This window comes from Periophthalmus magnuspinnatus, chromosome 2 (genome assembly GCF_009829125.3).
Source record: "Periophthalmus magnuspinnatus isolate fPerMag1 chromosome 2, fPerMag1.2.pri, whole genome shotgun sequence".
Lineage (NCBI taxonomy): Eukaryota > Metazoa > Chordata > Actinopteri > Gobiiformes > Gobiidae > Periophthalmus > Periophthalmus magnuspinnatus.
This window is the reverse complement of record NC_047127.1, coordinates 9,667,045-9,690,676: the sequence shown is the minus strand read 5'-3', so window position 1 is coordinate 9,690,676 and position 23,632 is coordinate 9,667,045. Positions and strand designations below refer to the sequence as shown.

The following is a 23,632-nucleotide window of genomic DNA, read 5'->3' as shown; positions in this document are numbered from 1 at the left end:
ATCATCTAGTGTTGCTCCCAAGTCCCTACAAACATATTCTAAGATTATTTGTTTAAAGCAACCATGTTATAGTTGTTTCGTTTTCATTAACCTCTGAAGTGGTATTTTGGGTGATTCGTGCATGTTTGAGCAATCTTTAAAACTTACTATCAAGACGCCATATTGCCGATTACTCCCGTTTTCAGCACCACCGGCTCATTAGAGTGATGTGCAGCTCTCCATCAGAGGAGCTGACAGCTACACGACTATTTGTTGCCCTTTATCTGATTTTGTATTTGAGCAAAATGTGCCTCATCTCAGTACAGATACATTCAGTCAAAATGAGTCCGCTGTGTATTTTCTGCATCTAATTAAAAAGCATTTTATTGTCCGATAATCAGGAAGTGTGTGTTACCATGCTAGTTGGTAGTTTTTTCATGACAGCAAAACTCCTCTCTGGTCTCTGAGAGTTGTAAAATCCACCCATCTATCCATTTTCTTCCACTTATCCGGGGCCGGGTTGTGGGAGAGTTGTAAAATACACTTATAAACTCATCGTGGTGAATAATTAGGGTATTCGTAATGCATAAGGTAAGTGAGGGATAACTTTGGACCACTGCAAACCATTTAAAATGAACTATTTCTGGTTTTCATGCTTTTAAATCAGTAAAAGTCAGGCATAGTGCTTTAATATCTCTGTAATTACTGGGGCTTATCCTGTGAAACAAAAACTTAAGTTCAAGATCTTCTCTGTCAGTTAAAAGGACTTCAAGGCACACGGTTAATTTTGCAAGTTTGTGGAGCTAATCCTGAAAAAGAAAAATCTGTTTAATTATTAATTCCACAGTGAATCCATAGGCCCCTAAACTCAATATGAAACGATAACTTCAAATTCCATCACATCTTCATCTGAGGCTTAATCATGAATGACAGCTTGTTGTCTAACCTCGGGGCTAGCACCACACGCGGCGTTAGCATGAGGAAGTGAGCGCGCTAAGGAGCCAGTGGAGGGCAAGGCAGCTCAGTGGGGGTCAGGGCGTGAGGCAGATGGTTGCTAGCGGCGACTGGGGCCATGTGACGCCATCCACATCTGTCGAAAAAACATCCAGAGGCAAATATATGTGTGTGCTAGCCTAATGCAATCGTATGTAATATCTGACCACATCTGCTGTTAAAGCCCTTTGTGCGCTACATAGCTTTAGCGTGATGGCGTGAGTGCTTTGTTTTTAGCTCTCAGTCACTCCGGGACAGATGACGTCCGGTCGTGAGCGCGTACAGTTAGCATGATTCACAGAAGCGGCATAAACTGTCACTGAACCGCAACTACAGTGATGCAATTGGTTGTGTAAGGCTGGTTTTATTCATAGCTGCTTGTTGCTAAGATAATTTTGATTGAAATAACAGATCAGGCAGTGTTAAAAAATACTCCAACCAGCGCATTTAGGGATTTATTCAAGGACACAATTTATGCTTAATTGGCCATTTTTTGTGTTTCCTCTTGTTTTTATTGGAGAAATCCTTCACATTCAGTCAAAATGATCTGCTCCACATGCTGATGTCATAAAGTGGTATTTTTATTCTCCAGGAAGTGTTTTTAGTTTGAATAAATGCTTCAGTACAGTTGCTAGCCGCTACTGTTTTAACTTTATGCAAACTGCTTTGTGAGTACAGCCGATGACGGTGGGATTCTGGCGTGGACCAGACAAAAAAAAACATTCAACACTCCAAAAAATGATATTAAATGACCCTAAATAAAAACAAGAGTGAGAGCAGCTACCGGAAATCCGTTGGCTAATGTTAGCTAGCTTTTGACTGTAATTTCATGTGTGAGAGATCAGTTTAACAGCACAAATCAGCTCGCCTATTACAGTTCCAGCTAAGTCAGTTTTTCTGGTCAGATTGTGTGAAAATAAAGCTCAAATTAAAGTCTAACAGAGCTTCAGTGTCTACAGTTAGCTTCATACCCCCTCAAGGAACTTTTATGACATCAGCTGCATCAATATCAGAAGGCCTACTTGAGTTGTAACGTGTACTTCTGCTGTCACACTCCTTAGAAAACCAGGCACTAATTAGACCGTTCACTTCATTAGGGTCGACAAACTGCTTCACAATGAGCTCTGTGCTGTTAGCTCTGAGCACGCTAACCCATGTTACCTGCACATGATTGCTACCATTTTGGAACTAGCTAGGATTGTTTAAAGGTCATACATTGCGCAAAATTTACTCTTTTGAGCTTTAAACCATGTTACAACATTGTTACCTCATTAGAAACATACCCGGAGTTGTGTTTTGTTTCATTCACACATAATCTGTCTACATCGCAAAAGCTCAAAATGCTCTGTTCCACCTCGTGATGTCATGAAGTTGTTGTTTTCAAGTTAGCATCTACCTTTTACCTTTAGTTCAGTAACGATTAGCAATTCCAGGGCTGAAATCATCTAAATGATTCTAGCGAAGGTGCATGGAGTTTAAAAACACAGTGGAGCACTTCCTGTATCACCACCATAGACTGTATAAATAAGTGGTTTAAGTGAGTGCGACGTCACCCATAATTCCGACCGTGAGCATCATAGCAACCAAAGAGCCAATCAGGAGTGAAGATGTTGAAGGAAGAATATAGAAGAAAAAATAATTAAATGGCAAAAAGTGATTTCCATGGAAACGAGCACAAACAAAATTAAAGTTTGTGGAGAGCCTGCTCACAGTAACATTTTTTGTATCTTTTTCAGTGCAATAAACATAACCTAAATACTGTCTATTTGATGTGTAAAATGTTCCATACTGTGTCTTTAAGGTCATCATCTTGAATATGTTTCCCGTCACAGCTACAGTGTTACTGATTTGAAAAAAGTACATGTAAAAGTATTTGAAGTATTGAGTACTCCAACATACTCCAAATACACTACCCCCAACACTGGATAATGATGCAAGAAAACTGTGAATGAGTTCATGTACAAGTCAGCCTTTAAAGTACTTTATGCAGTAATGTGGTTTGGGAGAGGAAAAACTGGTGCTCTTCTGCCCTCTGTTGGCCATCTGTAGAATGCGCCCACATCAGGAAGTTATTCACAACACATCTGCTTGTTGAAATGTTGTTTCCTCATCACAAACAGACCTGGAGTTGTGTTTTGTTTCATGTTAAACACAAAAACTCTGCATATTTAGGCTGCATTCTTCTCTCAAACAGAAACATTCCACCTTGTGATGTCATGTGGTAATACAGGAAGTGCGCCACTGTATTTTTTAAACCCCACACACCTTCACTAGACTCTCTACTGACTCTCTACTGAACTAAAGGTAAAAGGTAGGTGCTAATTTGAAAACTACCACTTCATGACATCATGAGGTGGAACAGAGCATTTTGAGTTTAGGAGATGTAGACAGATTAATAATAAAAGGTTAGTCAAACATGTGTGAATGAAACAAAACGCATCTCCAGGTATGTTTTTGACAAAGTGACAATTTTATAACATGGCTAGAAGCTCTTAGGAGTCAATGTTGTGTATTATAGGACCTCTACAGGAAATCTCATTATCATTTATTGTCTGTATTTTCTTCATTGATATGTCACACTTCAAAATGTGTTATGGTGATACGCCTACTGCTTGTGATCATAAAATGTGATAATACTGAAACCTCTCTACCTTCAGCTGTGAACTTCAAGGTTAAACGTAGACACAGACATAGACAAAAGGTATATGTGACAGGCTAATGGAAAATACTGGTCAGTGTTTGCACATAACATTACAACAGCTGAGAGGCGGGGCATCTGAGAAGTCCTGCTGGGTTAGACCTGTTTTAGTCCTGGGTTAGATCTGTTTTAGTCCTGGGTTAGACCTGGTTTGGTTCTGGGTTAGACTTGGTTAAATCCTGGGTTAGACCTGATTCAGTCCTGGGTTAGATCTGGTTTAGTCCTGGGTTAAACCTGGTTAAATCCTGGGTTAGACCTGATTAAACCCTGGGTTAGACCTGGTTTAGTCCTGAGATAGACCTGGTTAAATTCTGGGTTAGACCTGGTTTAGTTCTGAGGTAGACCTGGTTAAATCCTGGGTTAGACCTGGTTTGGTTCTGGGTTTGACCTCGTTAAATCCTGGGTTAAACCTGATTCAGTCCTGGGTTAGATCTGGTTTAGTCCTGGGATAAACCTGGCTAAATCCTGGGTTAGACCTGGTTTAGTCCTGGGTTAGACCTGGTTTATTCCTGAGTTAGACCTGGTTTAGTCCTGGAGTACACCTGATTTAGTCCTTGGTTAGTCCTGGGTTAGACCTGAGTTACCTGCATGATAATATACAAGTGATAGTGTTGACAAATTATATTAGAATACATACGGACAGTAATACATCGTCACAGTCAAAGCATTTTTTTTTAAATCTTCACAGTTGGATTTATCACAATGGGGGAAAGTTTACTTAGTTACTTAAAATTTCACCACACCGTCCAGCTTGTCCATGTTCCTGGACACAAAACAAACTAAATTGAGATTAATTTTAATTACAGAAAATTGTTTCATTTGCGATTTTGCTTATTTTTGTACCCTTTTCCTTCTCTGGTAAAAATGGCCGTGTCCTCCACTGCTCAACACACTCTGCAGCCTAGGGCTGAGTAAACATGAATTGGTTCATAGTTGACATAGTTGTCAGCATATGAACCTGTTCTGGTGTCTTTGCTGCACAATATGGGGGGGGTGGTCTCCTCAATAGAAACAGGGGGTGTCAGTGAGACAGGGGCTGGTGACTTTGGACGGACAGGGGACTTCCTGGACACGGGAGCTCGTCCACAAATACGGGGCATAGTTGGGACAGGGGCTGGTGTCTTTGGACAGACAGGGGACTTCCTTGAGATGGGGACTCGTGGACAAATACGGGGCATAGTTGGGACAAGGGCTGGAGTCGGCCCCTGTCCCAACAACAGCAGTTAACAACAGGTTTGATTGACAGCGTTGCTAAGTGCCAATCCCCTGCTAAACTAGCAGTGCGAGCGGGAAGGAGTGTTACCTTCAACAGCTTCGATACTTGCGGTCAGAATTCCAAGTATGGAACTGAGCTTCATTTGACAGGAGTGACGTCCCACTCTCTTGGTCCTCTTCTTTTTTTATTGGATCACTATAAAAGCTGCTTTCATTTAAAGTTAAAAAAAAACACAAATGCCCATTGCAACAATTCATAATTGCATCAGGCAAAGTTTTCACTTTCTCTGTGTCTGATGTTTATTTTTAACTAAATTTTAACTAGAATAATTGCCTATAAAAAACTGACAGCATTTTTTTTGTTTTTTGTTTGGTTCAATGAGAGACTTTTTTCTGTGTAAGGAGGTTTCAAATAGAGCCTAGGAGAGATAGTTTAAATACTCAAACATCCAATGATGACATCTAAAACCTCTCCAGGCATGTTTTTGATGAGGGAACAATGTTATAACATGGTACAAAGAAAAAAAAAAACATTTAAAAAAATCAATTTAGCATAGTACCCCCTTTAAGTTCTGATAAACCCCTCCGCATAAGATACTGTGACTAAGTTGGGTAATTACTGACAGACTGGAGGACATATTGGAGATTAGAAGAGTAGAAGAGAAGATCTGGGAGGTTTCCAAGGAGGTGATCAGAAGTGCAGTCCTAAAACATGTGGAAGAGCCGACACAAAACCCTCCAGAGATTCTAAAACGGCAAAAAATCTCTCGATCTGAAGCATGCCTGATGATGTTTTAGACCAAGGATTTCAAATGTCTCCAGCTGCTGGAACACTAATAACATGTTTAATTATGAAAGAAAAAGAAAGTAAGAATGACAGAAAGCTATGCCACCGCCTGATATTCTCTAAAAACAGTTGGATGTGTCTCTATCTGCAGGTTAACTTTGTTAACCCGATGTTATTGTCTGGCTGGCTTGAAAAATAAACTCATTCAACTTCTGCATTGTGTCTATAAAAACATTTGCACTCCTGAATCTACCACAGATCCTCACAGATGCTGTTTATATTTGACAAGAGCCTCCTTCTGTCTTTCCCAAAATCCCTCATTGTTTTTCCCAGCATGCAGCTGTTCTCTAGGCCCTGTACACGATTTTTCCCCATGTACTTGAGTAAAATGTGTCTTGCCCCAGTACATTCTGCTGAACCCCCATATCAACCGATACCAGAACAAAAACTGATATTTATCTCACAAGTTTCCAACGAACAAGTTTGTCTAAATAAAAGATCAAACATTACGAGACCTTCTGGGCAAATTATGACCCAGTAAATCGTCTTATTACATTAGTTTATGTGCCCAAACAGGATATCGTCTGAAGCGATATGCAGAAGCCGATATCCAATCCAGCAAAATTTTCAGTATTGGATCAGTGCATCCATAATCCATAGTATATATTATCTAAACACCTCTTGAGGCAAAATATGTCCACTGTGTACTGTCTGCACCAAATTATAAAGCACTGTGTTGTCTGCGAAGTGTGTGGTTAGCATGCTAGTTGTTGTTAGCTTTACCATGATGGCAAAACTCCACTGTGGTTTCTGAAAGTGGTGAAAAGTGCTTATAAACTCATAGTGGTGATTAATTAGGATGCTCAAAATGCATAAGGTAAGTGAGGAATAACAAAAATACTAAATACTTTTACTTCATTTTCAACCAAATATATAATTGTCTTCTTCTGAGTACAACATTCACTCATTTTGTAAAGTATATTCAATGTTGGATGCGATATTGTGTTACAGCCTCTATGTTTTAAGATGGCCCACCAGCCCCATCTACTGGCCAAGGCTATGAAGTACAGTTTTAAATAGTAACGTAATAATTCAGATTTTTTTCTATGAATCTGCCGACTCAGAAGTCTTTTACATTGTCGTTCCTGGTGCTTCTGTGTCTGTCTATACGATCTCTTCATATTGTGATTGCTGTGTGTTCAGTCTTGTCTATTGACTTTGGTCAGAGTGTGCAGTAGTTACGTACACAGATTATAGCACGAGACAGTGTTATAATTGCAATCTACGTTTAAATAGCTGATTGTTGTGTTTTAGGTTCTGCAAAAAGTGTTTTTGTGGTTTTGATCTGAAAGTTAAGGCTTGAAAATGTATGTAAGGTTGTGCCAATATGAGCTATTTTGGTCCCTGAGTGGCAAATTTTAGTATTTGTGCCAAAATTCTAACTTTAATTAAAAAAAAACCTGTAATAATAAGAGGTTGAAAAACATTAAATATTCCCCAAAATATACACAATTATGCTGTTGAATAGATTTAGCCGATATATGTACACAAAATGTCTCCCATTATATCTAAATAGTCATTTGACACGTCCTTTGTATTGCTCAATGGCACAGTTAAACCTCCCCCAGTATAACAAAGTGCCGTCTAACAATAGCACTGTTTTTTACGGAGGTTCTGTGAAGTAGCCTGGGGTCTTTGTGAATAGTGAAATCTAATCTGATTCCTCCTGAACAGCTGCGGATGAGAGCACACAAGAGGAACTCACCGACACGTGGCTTCCAACACAGTAGAGTCATCAGAGGTGGGTGATCTTTGCCTGTAATGGTTCGCAGTACGGCATTAAACTTGTACCTCCCTCTTCATTAATGTAAATATTTCATTTGATGCACATCGTTATTACAACCACATGAGTGACATCTTCCGTTTAATCCATAGACTGTGTAAAGAAGTGGATTAAGTTAGTGTAACGTCACCCATAGTGTTCGGCTCCAGTCAAATGAAGCTCATCGAGGCTAGCAGTTATAGCGCCGAATTTGGGGCTGAGTTCCACATTTGGAATTCCGACCGCGAGTATCATAGCAACCAAAGAGCCAATCTGGAGCAAAGCTGTTGAAGGTAACGCCCCTTCCCGCCCACACCGCTGGTTTGGCAGGGGACGGACGCTTAGTAACAGTGTCAATCAAACCTGTTGCTAACGCTAGCAGGAGCAATCTCGGGAAAAGAAGGCACCTGATTTATCTGTTATTAATGTTCATATCTTGATTTACGGACACAATAGTGAAATACAAAATACCAGGATGTAGAACGGGTTAATATGGACATTTTAAAACTAAAAAATAACAAGCCTGACATCAGAGAAAGGGGTGACAGTTTTCTAATGTAAAGTGAATTGGAGCCAGAGTCGATGAACAGGTCTCTGTAGCAGGTTAGCTTTGTCAATTTACATATATAGTCAATGGTTTAATCATTTTTAAGTTGTCATGTTGGTTCCCCTGTTTCACACCTTTTTTTTTCCGTTTTGAGGTGATTGGTGGAGGCACTTGACTTGAGGTGTGTCTCTATCAGTGCAGGACTATGGAGCTTGCCTGTTGTCTGTCCTGGGGGAAATGCTGTCTGTCAGACCTATGATGGTGTGGTCTATTAAAAGGTGCCCTCGGATGCTACGGCTTTTCCCAGACTAGTAAGAGGCCAGATAACATCCGTAATCTTTACACATTTTCCAATTACATGTGTTTTTATTGCCCCAAAAATACCTTGTACAACAGCGCTATTGTGGAGTGGCATCACCTCTCCACAGATCTGACCTGTAACTTGGTCCTGTGGCATCGCTTGCTTGTCTCCATGGAGATCGATAAGCAATAACATCTCCATGGAGACAACCAGGTGGCAGACTGTCCACCACCACCACCACTAAAAATAAGACTCACGTGAGACTCATTCTGCTTTCTGAGTGGATAATCGTCTTGACAACCGAAACGCGAAGTTATGACATAAACAAGCCATCATCTCCAATGTTTTTTTGGGTTTTTTTTTTAATGAAGAATAAATCAGTAAAAGCTGTATTTGATTTAAATATGTCTACTTTATATCTGGGGACACGGATAGATCATGTTTTTTGGAATTAAAAATCTAAATCTAGCATACAGTACTTTTAAAGTGCAAAGGTTATGTTTAAGATTTATTTATTTTTGTTATGTTTGTACTTTTACTTCTTGTTCAGACATGGGCAGCAGATATATTTGGAGGTAATTAAACTGTCAATTGGCAACCATACTGTTAACGTCTAATTTACACAATAGATGTTGTTTAACAAATGAAAATAAAGGGCATTTTGGATGGAATTTTCTGTATCGCTGACATCGATGGAGCCATTTTAGAACAATACATATTTGGGTAAAGTGGTCCACTTTCTCCATTGCTACAGACTAACATGTTTACCATAACTGACCTTTAATGTGACCTCCTATAATAACTGTACATACCATAGAGCTTAGTGTCCCAGAATGTTCTAACATAGCTGCCATAGCGCGCTGAATAGACTTTTGAGCTTTTAACAATATAAATAATATAGGTCTACTGGTATATGTATTTCCTCATTCGAAACAACACATGTTTTTATCTCCGTCTTCAGAGCTGAAAATACTTTTTTCCACTTTGTGATGTCATGAGGTGGTCACCTAATCCAGGAACTGCTCTTCTATGTTAAAATGTCATACACCACCAGATTCAAATTGCCTTCACTAAGAGGAACCTCAATTTAAAGCTAAGTAGTAAGCATCATTTGAACTGCTTGCCTGAGTAGCCAGTCCCCAGAGTGAGACAAACCTCCGTCCAAACTTGGAAAGGTCCAACCACAGCCGCCAATTTGTATCACGTATCTCTCAAATCCAGCAAACATCTCCTCTCGAAAATTCTTGTATGATTCAAAACAAAATGTATAACTTTTTACCTGAGTTTGCTGCTTCGAATGTTGATTCTGCAGAAATCCACGCTGTTTCTGTCTTGTATTATTTTCCTGTCCTTTTTTAACATAAGCTGCCATTTTTGTTTTGACACAAACGGAGCGTGCATCTCTTTGGCTGTCTGGTTTTGGCTGATCAAAGAGTGTGGTTCTGGCTGGACAGGTAATTAAAATTCCATACACCATCAGAAGCAAATTGCCTTCACTAAGAGGCACCTCGATTTGAAGCTATGCGGTTAACCTCATTTGAACGTCTTCACTCTGCAGTGCATTAGCAGAGAGTGGGTTTTGGCTCACTGTGCTGACAAATGCGGTTTATTGCATGTTCAGAAATCCAGACTAAATTAACTACTTTGACCCTTTTTGATGCATAAAACTTTTTGGAGCTTTTAACCATGCAAGAATCATCATAAATGTACAACTTTGAGTAAGCTAACAATGACGCTGTTAGCCTATCATCGTTAAAAGCTCCGTAAAGAGGGGGTATTAACTGCTAACAACAAATGCTAACACATATTTAGATCCCCATGTTACCTTTTATTCTTTTGAATTCAATAAAAATCAACCTATTAACATGCCTAAATAGTTTCAGTCCCCCCCTCCCTTTTCTCCCTGTGCTAAGTCACTCTCCTTTCAGAGCTCTATCACAATACAATCATCCTGCTAATGAAAGTACCGCACATCGCATCAGATTTGTCAAGTTGTAGTGTATTGTTTTGTATCATGTTTAATATTAATGAACAATTGCTGTGAAGGAGCATGGGTGATGTAGGCTAGCATTAGTAATCGTACAGCTAACCGTAAATAACACCCGGCGGGAGAGATCGCTAGATTACTCAAACATGCATGGATGAAAAATAAAACTACTTCAGGCATGCTTTTGATGAGGAAACAATGTCACAACGTGGTAGAAAGCTCAAAAAAGATGATTTTGCATAATAACCCTCTTTAAAGTTGAATTTACATAATATGTCCCCTTTAAACTTATAAAACTTCCCCAAAAGCTGATAAAAAAAAAAAAAGACAAAATACAAAAACTTTTTAATATTCTCTTTTCGTCTCCTGTTAGCTTGCTCTGTGGTAAGGTATGCTATGCTAGGCTAGGTGTTTCAGTTCAGTTGTTATCAGCGCTCATAGATAGACGTGGATGGACTAGCACAGCTCTGGATCCGGTGGTGACACGCTTGTGCATTCTCAGACGATAAAGTCCCTCTTACACTGAAGTACTCGCACCACATGGCAGCTAACGTGGCGCTAGGCTAGCTGTCGTCATTAGTGATAGCAGCACATAGCTATGGTCCCACTGCGTCGCTCACTGAGAGAGGCTAGTCATGTTAATATCTTTTTGGTAATGATTTTAGATCATCTACCCATGACTATTTGAGACAATAGGTAGAGGTTATCATATGGAAACTTTGTAAAATAATCTTGGTGAGGTCTATAAAGTAGAGAATTGAGTTGGCTAAATAGTAAAATAAGATTAAACGGTAAAAGAGTGCTTGGATTTTATTTTTATTTGGGTAACTTAAAGAACTATATGTAAGATTTTGTAAGATTTGAATTTAATAAATAGCTGTGTCCCCAAATATGACGTAAAAATGTAAACATCAAATCAAATATGGCTTTTACTGAGCCATGAATCAGTGCTAGTGCAGCCTCTGAAGCTCAGTCAGTGAATTCTGGAGGTTCTGAGTTTTCACGTGAGGCCTGTTCATAACCTGAGAATGAGAAAAACTTGCGTCCTTTATCTTCAGATTAAAGACGAGGTATTATACCAAATACAATTGTGCTTTCTACCATGTTATAATGTTGTTCATCAAAAACATGCTGGAAGAGGTTTTAGACGTCATCCATGCATGTTTGAGTAATCTAGCGATCTCTACCGGTAGCGCTATTCAAACCCTCCTCCATGCTCTTTCACAGCAATTGCCCATTAATATACAAAAACATGATTGAAAACAATACACTACAACTTCACAAACCTGACGTGATGCATGCTGATTGTGTGATAGTGCTCTAAAGGAGGAGTGACACACACAGCACAGGCTACGTAGTTCCTTTAAGCTAGTGTCACGGTCAGGAGTACCTAGCTGGAGGATTACCATGTTTTATTTTCAGTTTGATAGAACCCCATGAGTCACGCTATTGGGGTCCCAGCTGCTGCTCTTCAGTGCAGAGGTTTAACTGAGTCTATCTCTTAAGCTTAAGCTATCCACCATAGACCCCCTCCCTCAGGACCTATCTTTAGTCCTCCATGGTCCTGAATGGAGAGTCTAACTTTATCAGTGCCTCCGCCATGGAAGCCAGGGCTATTTTTAGAGGAGGGGAGGGTGGCTTAGGGCAAGAGCAACTGTCAAAGCATTTTATACCCACCAACCCTCACTTTGCCTCCCCCTTCTTCAAACCATTCCAACTCTCTCGCTATAGACAATGACAGAACCAAGACGCTAGCCATTTGTACACGTTTCCTATCTGCCACGCGACAACGCAATCGAGGAACCACACCTGAGAAATGCGTTTTTTTCAATGGATGTATTCCCAATTTTGTTAAGAAATAAGGGGCTCGTTCGAATTACGGATTTTACGAAACGAAAAGTAAAAGGTTGAAGATTAAGCACGTGGATGGGAGCTTTGTGACGATCGCTAAACAGACAGATACAGGTCAAGAGAGTATTTTGGGAAAGACATCTGCATTCGAGTAACTGCCAGACTCGATATTACTCAAGTTAGGTTCAGGTCCAGAGGGGAAGCCAGCTGTCGCGCAAATCAAGGTAGGTGGTATTTTAGATCTGTGAGGGTAACACGGTATAATAACTACACTTAAATTAGCCTTAAAGACACAGTATGTAACCTTTAACCCCTCCAAAAAAGCACAAAACCTATCTGTACTGTGAGTGGGCTTGCATCTCCACAAACCTGAGACTTATTTGGCCTGGAGGAGGGCCTCTTCCTGTTTGTCTCCATAGAAATGTTGCTACTTTGGCTAGAATGTTCCACAGTACAGTATAAAAAGTGTCTATCTCTATGGAGAACGTTTCTAAATGGAGTATAGGTCTAAATTTCTGTTGCCGTGGAATCATGCAGGTGACATGGCCATCTCCAGAAAGTTACATACTGCACCTTTTAAGAATGATTCAGGGTTGGTATACTACTGAACTAACTAACCCTAACCCTTTACTTGAATCTTTCCTCATTCAGAATCACAAATACTAAATTAAGTCTTCATGCTTTCTTAAGGTTAATTAACATGTAGTTATTATAACGTGGTACTGTCGTTTTGAACGCTTTACCCACTGACGTTCACCATACTTTATTGAAAAAACAAAGCCCTATCTCTAAACACGATGCTAAGCAGTGGTGTAAAAAGTACTTGATTTTGTGAAGTAAAAGTAGAGATACTGGAGCAAAAAATACTGAAGTAAAAGTATCACATGTAAAAAGAAGAAAATATTAAAGTACCTGTTTAAAAATATGCTTAAAGTGTAAAAAGTAGAAGTATTTTGCGCATATTTTGAGGTCTTGTAAAGCTTCAAATGTAGTTAAAGATTTTGATAAATATTTGTGCTGAAACTATCGAACTGATAGGTACAGATACCTCAAATTTGTACTGAAGTATAGTACTTTACTACTTTTACTTTGTTACGTGCTGGATTACTGCTATAGAAATTCTGAAAACGTCTTGAAAAACTACTTCCACAATGGTGTAAGTGAAGTAATTTACATATCTAAACATATCTATTAAGTTTGAATTATGAACATGAAGGGTAAACAATTCTTTAGGTATGTTTGTTCGAAATGTGAACTGTTTTTATGCCTTTTGACCCTGAGCCCGTGTGATATAATATGTTTTTGAGATTACTTTTTGTTGCGTAATTAAAGCTAGCATTACGTTCAAATCATAATCTCCGTGATGTTGCAATATCTGTAGCAAGGAAAACACAACATGGCGCCTGATCATAAATAACACGTACATATACATAATAAAAAGAAATTATGTTAACTAAGAAATAAAACATATTTTCGAAGTGGCATTTACTCGCCGTTGACAACCAAGACAATGAACCCTCTTCCACATGTTTGACTGCTGAGTGTAGTTGCTTCAGGTGGGAGATTTCGCAGCTCGCCTGACACATGGGGCAGTCATTTTTAGGACAGTGGACTTATAAATACCTCCCTCAGTGACATCCAGGACCAGCTGTGAAGACGACCAGAGGGTTAGCCCAAAAGCAGCTAAACATGCTAGTCTGTGCTAATCGCTACATCAAGAGCTATTTGAGTCATGTGAAACAGTTTGGCACCAATGTATATCAACCTGCCAGTATATCCAGAAAAATACATAGTGTTTTGTTTCATTCTCATGTTGTAATCGCTTTCTTTTGGGATTTATAATTGCTCTGTTCCACCTTGTGATGTCATGAGCTGCCTCTGTTGTTATACACCTGACCGAACTCTGGACTCGTTTCAGAACTATCATTCCCTTAATTTTAAGTGTCTTGGTAATAGCTGGACGTTATTTTTTGTAGCCATATTTAAAATGCATTGCTCTTATCTAGATGACTTCTACTGGTAACAAAGGCAATTTGTATGTTCAGAAATCAGGGTTGTATATAATAGTACATAAATACAAACTACAGATGCAAAGGATACTGAAAAGGTTTTATGTATATGTAAATGATGCCAAAACAGAAACTGACAGTACATATTTTTCTCATAAAATGACAATAAATTATTTTAAAAAACCAAACAGATTTTATCTATTTATTTATCTATTTATTTTATTATTATTATTATTATTATTATTATTATTATTATTATTATTATTATTATTATTATTTTATTATTATTATTATTATTTTATTATTATTATTATTTTTGTATTAGCAATGTATATAAAAAGTTCTAATTTATGAGATGTTCTGCCATCAATTATAAATAAATAACCCTGAACCAATATGCAGGAAGTAATGCTTGATCCAGTAGATGTTTTTCTTAATTGGAGCCAATAACCAATAAAATATAAGTATGGCTATAAGATGTAAAATACCAATATTTTCATCAACCTGCTCAGGGAGGTGTAAATTAGCATGTAACCTGACACCAGCATCTTTCCTTTGACTTTTGTCTTGCTTAATTGTTATGTTGTCCTGCATAAATAAGAGTACCATACCAAAGCCAAGTTGACCAAAAGTAGTTAAGAAAACAAATATTAAAGAACTGACCAATACAGTGTATGGGTGTACCACAAGATTTGTTCATGGGCCTGTATTCTTCTTTACAGATATTTTCCCAAACAAGTTGAAGACTGACCATGGATATTTTCGGAGGTGCCCCACGTGTGCTGGGGTATCCGCGTCCTGTGCTGGCCCCTTGTGGAAGCGACGCCACACTGCGCTGCCAAATCGGTGGAGACCCCAAACCGGACGTGATTTGGGAACGCAAAAATGTCCAGATTTTTTCCGAGGGCCGCTACAAGCTATCGGAAGATGGTAAAGGGTACCTTCTAACTATAACCTCAATAACCCCTGAAGATGCAGGCCAGTATATTTGCAAGGCCAAAAACAGTGTGGGCGAAACTTACGCAGCCGCTACGTTAAAAGTTGAAGAACAGCAACAAGTTCAACAGTTGGTCGTCAATGGAGATTCGAGGCAGGTGAATGGACATAGCAAACTGCAAAACGGAAATTGCGTGAATGAAAATGGAAGTATAGCTAACGGTGAGCAAAAGTCGAACAAATTGATGGAAAAATGTGATGACGATGAGTTGAGTTCTGACCGACCACGATTTCTTATCAAGCCATTGTCTCTGCGAGTAGACCGAGGAGAGGATGCAGCCTTTTCGTGTAAAATCTGGGGTACTCCGGTGCCCGAAGTCGAGTGGGAGAAAGACGGTAAAAAGCTTGGAGATATCTTTGAGAACTCCCATTTTAGCGTGAGCAGTCAAGAAGGCGGATGGTTCCAACTCAAGATCTACCGGACAAGAATGCCGGATAAAGGGGTGTACACATGCAAGGCTGTCAACTGTCACGGCGAAGCGTTGGCGGGCGCGGTTTTACTCGTCGAGCCTGTGCCAGAGAGAGAAGACAGCAAGAGGTCGTCGAGTGGGCACACGAATAGCCAAAACTCGCCCCGGCTACGAGGTGGAAGGCTAGGAATACTACGGAACAAAGATGAAGCGGCAGTCAACCCGTCAAAAGTGAAGAAGTTCGCGGTGGCAGAGGGGAAACACGCCAAGTTCCGTTGCTTGGTAACGGGGAAGCCGAAGCCGGAGATCGTGTGGAAGAAAGATGGTGTTCCTTTGGATCCAGGGAGAAGGCACCTGATGTTTGAGGATAGGGAGGGATACTATACGCTGAAGGTTCTGTATTGTAAGAGGGAGGACACGGGGCTGTACGTGTGCGCCGCCTCCAACGCACTGGGGAATACGCTGAGTGCAGTGCATCTGAGCGTCAAAGGTAAGCCACGTCTTTTATAAACAATATATAATAAACACTTTTACTGTAGGAGTAAGTTATACAAATTATTCGTGATCTAGCCATCCATCCATTTTCTTACGCTTTATTGAGGGCGAGGATTCATGAGATAGTTAGTACTTTTAAATCTGATGAACCCTCAGCAGCAAAATGATTTCTTTTGAGTTTACAAATGTATATATACCAATCTATACGGCAACGAAGTGATGGAAGATGGCTTTTCAGATGTTGTAAAGAGCATCAAAAGACAACAAAGCAAAACAAATGTGGTGACACCATATTTAGCTAGAAACCTACTGTAAATGGCTGTGCATGCTAGGTGCCGATTTGCCCAATCGGCTCAATGTATTCCACTTTAAGTTCCTCTTTTTTCCAAGTAGTTTCAATGAGGGACTGATAATGTGCAGGAGCTATGTCAAAGTGAAGTTCCACTGTAAAAAAAATATATTATTCAATGATTTTTCAGTTCACTTTAATTTTAAGAAAACATTTTACATTCTTTGCGTTGTAATTATGTGACAATCTAACACAATGCTACATCAGATTAATAATGTGTAGTGATGTGTGGCAAATAATATACATAATAACTACATGCACAGAAAGTTGTAGCCTTGATAAAACATAACAACTCTTGCTGATCTGTTGTCAGGCCCGTCAGTGCGGTTCAGGCGGCAACTCAAAGACGTGGAGGTGGCTGAGAATGACATGGCTGTGCTGGAGTGCGAGGTGCCCGATGAGACCCTGCCCGCCGCCTGGTACCTGGAGGACCAGAGGCTCATGCCCAACCAGAAGTACGGCATGGAGCAGAAGGGCACCAGGAGGCGCCTCACCATCCGGGATGTGGGCATGGACGATGACGGGGTGTACCTGTGTGAGATGCCTGATGGAGCCAAGAGCATCGCCGAACTGTCAGTCAAAGGTATTTCCAATTAGGGTTGTGAAAAATATTGAAAATCAGATACTAATCGATACTAAAAGTTGTGTCAAAACTATATATGCATTTGAACGATTAACTATACTAACAAAGTCACATTCACAGGACAGAAATGAACCTTTCCTGAATAGATTTACAGTGATTTTGGGCTGTATCAGAACAAGTATAAGACATATAGACTAGTATACACCCATGGACCACTATGGAACCTTTAAGACTGAGGGATTACACAGATATAAGACCACGTGGGAATATAAAAGAAAGTACTTCCATTTAATGTTGAAATTGACATTCTGTTGTTTAAATAAAGAGGACTTTTTATACTCATGGCAGTAAAGGAGTCAGTATTGAGTATTGAGGTTGAAATTTTAATGTCATCACAACATTAATCCTGTATATATAAAAAATATAAAAGACTACTAAAAGCATGTAAGCTATTTGAGTAAAAGTACTATTGCAAAACACTTTTCTGCAAACACCATCCATCCATCCATTTTCTTCCGCTTATCCGGGGCCGGGTCGCGGGGGCAGCAGTCTAAGCAGGGACTCCCAGACTTCCCTCACCCCGGACACGTCCTCCAGCTCCTCCGGTGGGACCCCAAGGCGTTCCCAGGCCAGCCGAGAGACATAGTCCCTCCAGCGTGTCCTGGGTCTTCCCCGGGGCCTCCTCCCGGTGAGACATGCCCAGAACACCTCCCTAGGGAGGCGTCCAGGAGGCATCCTGAGCAGATGCCCGAGCCACCTCAGCTGGTTCCTCTCAACGTGTAGGAGCAGCGGCTCTACTCCGAGCTCCTCCCGTGTGACCGAGCTCCTCACCCTATCCCTAAGGGTGCGCCCGGCCACTCTGCGGAGGAAGCCCATTTCAGCCGCTTGTATCCGCGATCTTGTCCTTTCGGTCATTACCCAAAGCTCATGACCATAGGTGAGGGTAGGAACGTAGATTGACCGGTAAATCGAGAGCTTCGCCTTCCGGCTCAGCTCCTTCTTTACCACAACGGACCGATACAGCGACCGCATCACTGCAGACGCTGCACCGATCCGCCTGTCAATCTCACGCTCCATCCTTCCCTCACTCGTGAACAAGACCCCGAGATACTTGAACTCCTCCACTTGGGGCAGAGACTCACCACCCACCCGGAGAGAGCAAACCACCTTTTTCCGGTCGAGAACCATGGCCTCGGATTTGGAGGAGCTGATTCTCATCCCAGCCGCTTCACACTCGGCTGCAAACCGCCCCAGTGCCTGCTGCAGGTCCTGGCTCGAAGAAGCCATCAGGACAACATCATCTGCAAACAGCAGAGATGAAATCCTGTGGTTCCCAAACCAGGCCCCCTCCGGCCCCTGGCTGCGCCTAGAAATTCTGTCCATAAATATAATGAACAGAACCGGTGACAAAGGGCAGCCCTGGCGGAGTCCAACATGCACCGGGAACAGGTCTGACTTACTGCCGGCAATGCGAACACAGCTCCTGCTCCGGTCATACAGGGACCGGACAGCCCTTAGCAAAGAGCCCCGGACCCCATACTCCCAGAGCACCCCCCAAAGGACACCACGAGGGACACGGTCGAATGCCTTCTCCAGATCCACAAAACACATGTGGACTGGTTGGGCATACTCCCATGAGCCCTCGAGGACCCGATGGAGAGTATAGAGCTGGTCCAGTGTTCCACGACCAGGACGAAAACCACACTGCTCCTCCTGAATCCGAGGTTCGACTATCGGTCGGATTCTCCTCTCCAGTACCCTGGAATAGACCTTACCGGGAAGGCTGAGGAGTGTGATTCCCCTGTAATTGGAAAACACCCTCCGGTCCCCCTTCTTATACAGAGGGACCACCACCCCGGTCTGCCATTCCACAGGTACTGTCCCCGACCGCCACGCGATGTTGCAGAGACGTGTCAGCCAAGACAGTCCCACAACATCCAGAGACTTGAGGTACTCAGGACGGATCAGGAGCTTCTTTTCTGCAAACACATTTCCTGTATAACAAAACAGTGATATAAAAGTAACTTTTTCTCAAGTTAAATAACCTTAGTTTTGTTTTCCTTGTTGGAATACATTTTTTTTGTTTTCATAACTTTTTGAACAATACTTTCCAAGATTTTAGGTTCATAATTAAGCATAACAACCTGCCTGGGATCCAGAATACACACTTCTCCAGTATTTTATGAATATGTGAAAATACAGAGATATCACTCTAGACTTGCCAGGCAATAAAAAATAAACAAATAAATAAAAATAGGTATCTTCTTTATGCATTGTACTTTTATGTATACTTATAAACACTACTTCCATTCCCAGTGTAATGAGGAATAAAATTTGAATATACAGTACTACAAACACTCATATTTTGTATCAAGATAAATTTCAACAGAGAATCATTTATAAATATTATTTGAAATGGTCTAGTTGCTGTCCACTAAAAAATCATAGTAATTTGTCCTTGTTCCATCCAGGTCCCATACTGCGTAAACTGCCTCGTAAACTGGAGGTTCTGGAGGGGGAGAACGCGGCGTTCTGTGTGGAGGTGGACCAGGACGACATGGAGGTCCACTGGTTCAAAGATGGACTCAAGCAGCACGAGACCCACCAGACCATCCTCAAGTCCTTCGGCAAGACCCACATCCTGGTCTTCGTCAACGTGGCCTACCATGACTCCGGGGTCGTGACCTTTGTGGCAGGGAGGTCCACCACAACAGCGCGCCTCAAGGTTAAAGGTAAGTCTAGAAAATAAAAATGGAAAACAAAATATATTTTTCTTCCATTGCAAAAAAAACAACAACTATTTGATTAAAATGGTGTATAATTTTATGAGAGGTACCTGATTTTCAAACCCTTTAAGGTAAATTTAAGGCAGTGAACAGGGAGTAACGGATGAATGTTGCTGACAGTGTGTTAAGCATTTTACAATATGCCAGGAAAATTGTAACGTGATAGCACTGTGAGGGAAACAAAAGTGAAACTAACATGAAAACCTTTTTTTTTTTTTACATTGTTTTCAGCTAATTTCTAAACAATAAAAGGTAACATGGTGATCTAATTAGGTTCTGTGTTAGCAGTTAATACCCCATATACGTAAAATACTCCCTCTTTAATACCTCATAGAAGTAAAATACTCCCTCTTTAATACCACATTGAAGTAAAATACCCCCTCTTTAATACCCCATAGGAGTAAAATACCTCCTCTTTAACACCCCATAGAAGTAACATACCTCTTCTTTAATACCCCATAGATGTAAAATACCCCCTAGAAGTAAAATACCCCCTCTCTAATACCATATAGAAGTAAATTACCCCCTCTTTAATCACAAACGTCTCCATATTCCTTTGCTTTCCTCTAGCTACACGACACCTCCCGCCCATCTGTCCGGTCAACATCAAAATGGATGACGACCGACCCAACAGCGCTCTGCTAAGCTGGTCCCCGGCCCCTAACAGCCAGACCTCCACCCGCTCCATGTTTGTGCTGGAGAGGCAGGAGTTAGGCTCCCAGGAGTGGCAGAAGTGCTTCAGTTCAGAGACCGCCACCTCTGCTGAAGTGTCCGGGGACAGCGTGCCGGGGGAGGGGGATTACCGCTTCAGAGTCTGCTGCATCAATAAGTATGGGCGCAGCGGCCACGTGGAATTCCCCAAAACAGTTCATCTGGGTAAGATATGGAGAAAATGGAAAATTAAAGCATCAATATTATGAAAAATGGACTTCTGTGCACTTTAAGCTAGAATGTTGTTACTTTGTTTCATTCACACATTTACGTAACTCTTTACATCTCCAAATGCTCTGTTCAACCTTTTGATGCCATGTTGTGGTCGTTTTCAAGTTAACGTTTTCCATTTTTTTTTCAGTTTTTTGAGCAAAATGTGTCTTGCCCCAGTACAGATAGTGTATAAGCAGAGGTCAAAGTCAACTGCGTCCTGTCTGTATCGAATTAGAAAGCATTTTATTGTCCTATAATCAAAACTTGTGTGTTAGCATGCTGTTGTTAGCTTTAGCATCATGGCAAAACTCTGCTCTGGTTTCTGAAAGTTGTGAAAAGTGCTTAGAAACTCATTGTGGTGAATAATTAGGATGCCCAGAATGCATAAGGTAAGTGAGGAATAACTTTTGGACCACTGCAAACTGTTTAAAATGGTGGTTCTGTTTTTCATGTTTTTAAGTTAATATCAGGTACAGCATCTTTAAAGGAGGAAGTATGTATCTAACTAGTCCCTAGCTCTCACTATTATTCACATGCATGCATTTTTTGGTCACTAGCAGAGCTTTGGAACAGCTTTTTCAGACAGAAAAGTGAATCAAGGTGGACCATTGTTGCTCAGCCAATCAGCTCTCATCCTAAATAATCATAGTGTTATAGAAGTTTCCAAGAGATAGAAACTTTTCCAGTTTAATGAAAACAGCGTGTAACAGACTGAGTTTTGACACTTTCTGAGAATCATAATTTTTTTTCATTGAATACATTTTAAAAAGCAGCACATGTAACAACATCTGACTGCTGCACGCTGTCTGCATCAAAGTATAAAGTAGATAAAACATTTTAATTACAAAGGGTGAAGAGAACATTTTCATAGATTGATAAGTTACAGTTTGGGATGAGAGTGAGTTGTCAGTGTTGGGGCAGTACACCTGGTACACAGCATCTGTTGCTGACACAGGGAGGAGAGATCTGTCAGGAAGTCCAATTATTTTCCACACATAGTTTAACAGTGTTCTGCAGACAGGTTTTATTTAAAGGATAGGTGAATATCTCAAACAAGCCTTCTAGTCTTCTAGTCTAACACATGTACTTAAATACCGTGGCCCTATGACTGTATGAACGTCTGCACGTCTAGATCATGATGTTGAATGGAATCAAATAAGAAAGGACTGCGTCTTCTGTAAATTTTACCATTAGACAGTATGGCTGAGAGGTTCTGAATTTGGCTGTACACACGTAGAGGACAGAACAATGCCCTGAGGAAAACCCTTAAGGAGATCCATTTTTAAGAGGAATTCATTTTTTTCCCCCAGATGATGACTTTAAAATGAAATACAGTGGTTCCTCATTTAGGGTTATGTTCTAATAACCGAATAACCAAAATCCACAAAGTAGTCAGCTTTATTTTTGACAATTATTATATATGTATTAAGGCTGTAAAACCCCTCACCACACACTTTATACACTTTTCTCAGACAGGCATTAACATTTTGTCACATTTCTCTCTTGTTTCAACACTCTCAAAGTTCAAACCTTCGTAGATTTAAAAAAATAAATACAGTATTACAGAATGAAACCTAAGATCAACAACTGACAATGGACTACAGCCCCTTAGCCAATCAACAGAACACAATGCACGTTCAAACTCTGTAAAAAAAAACAACTGCAAAACAGCGAGACCACGTGAGGTAAACCACGATATAGCGAGGGACAGCTGTATTATATCTTTTGAATGGGAAGTCCAAAAATGTTGCATGTAAAAGAAAGCTAAAACCATGAATTGTTTTGTGCCACCTGCCTCCATATTGATTCTAGTTGCTAAGAGAAACAAATGTGAACTTCAAATGAAACAATCAGCTGCCCAAAATGTCTATTATTTTAAGATTTAAGTAATTATTTTAAGTAATTTTAAGCTTTCTGGTCTCAAATTAAAAAGCCATATAAAAAATGTTATGAACCAATAGAGAGAAGCAATATGGCGGCGACTACCTCGATATCCTTGCAAAATCTGCCCTGTGTGACGTTAGCTGACAAAAAACAACTGCAATTAGACTCTATTGGCTCTAAAAAATACTGTTGAGCTGATTCAATTTTTTTCAGTTGAAATTTTAGTTGTCCGACCATAAACATTGAGTTCATCTTCTGATTCTTGATTTGACTTTTTCTTCTAGTTCCCGGTCCAAAGATCCACAGTCCTCTCCAGGCCTGTGAGGTCATGGAGGGAGAGGAGGCTCGCTTCTCCATAGAGCTGTCTACGCCCATGGTCGGGACGTGGTTCTTGAACAGCTCTCAGCTCCAAAATGGCGGACGCTACTTCGTACAGCAGTCTCAGGCTCGCCACACGCTGGTCATCCAGGAGACGCACGCGACAGAGGACGGAGCAGAAATCACCTTTATAGCCAACGGTGTAAGGGACTCGGCAGTGCTCAAAGTCAAACGTGAGTGCGGCAATTTGGAATTATTTCAGACATTAACAAAAGGAGGAAAGCTGCATAATATTTTCTCCTATAGATTTTTTTTTTTTTTTTGATAGAGTTATGTGTTGTATAGAATGGTTTCAAAATGTTTTTAACAATTAAACGTGTATACTTATGGCTCATCTTGGCTATCTCACTTTTAAAGAAGACATATTGTGCTTGTGCTTTATAATTATAATCTATGACACCAGTGGATCATTATGTTAAAATTTCCACATTGCACATTGTTTCCACTTCGCAATATTCATCTAAAACTACTTAATAAAAGAAACAAGTCCGCACATCACGCTAGCAAGCCACAGATTTTTTTTTCATTTGTACCAAAATTACTTTGCAGCACCACCAAATCCTACGTGTATCACCGCTTAAGAAAATAAAATTGCAGAGGGAAGTAAGTACAGAGCAGTGGGTGTGCACCAGTGGCGG

At 40.5% G+C, this 23,632-nt stretch overlaps 1 protein-coding gene across 1 annotated transcript in view; it reads left to right on the top strand.

Annotated features, from left to right (window-relative positions):
- The first annotated feature begins 12,056 nt into the window (after positions 1-12,056).
- The window catches only part of obsl1a (obscurin like cytoskeletal adaptor 1a), a 33,676-nt gene continuing 22,100 nt past the window's right edge, over positions 12,057-23,632 (top strand). The window contains exons 1-6 of the mRNA XM_033980799.2: positions 12,057-12,404; positions 14,912-16,085; positions 16,753-17,022; positions 19,494-19,754; positions 20,379-20,684; positions 22,901-23,167. Of these exons, the coding sequence (XP_033836690.1) occupies positions 14,942-16,085; positions 16,753-17,022; positions 19,494-19,754; positions 20,379-20,684; positions 22,901-23,167 (2,248 nt within the window). The 5' untranslated portion in view covers positions 12,057-12,404; positions 14,912-14,941. The remainder of the gene's footprint in view (positions 12,405-14,911; positions 16,086-16,752; positions 17,023-19,493; positions 19,755-20,378; positions 20,685-22,900; positions 23,168-23,632) is intronic.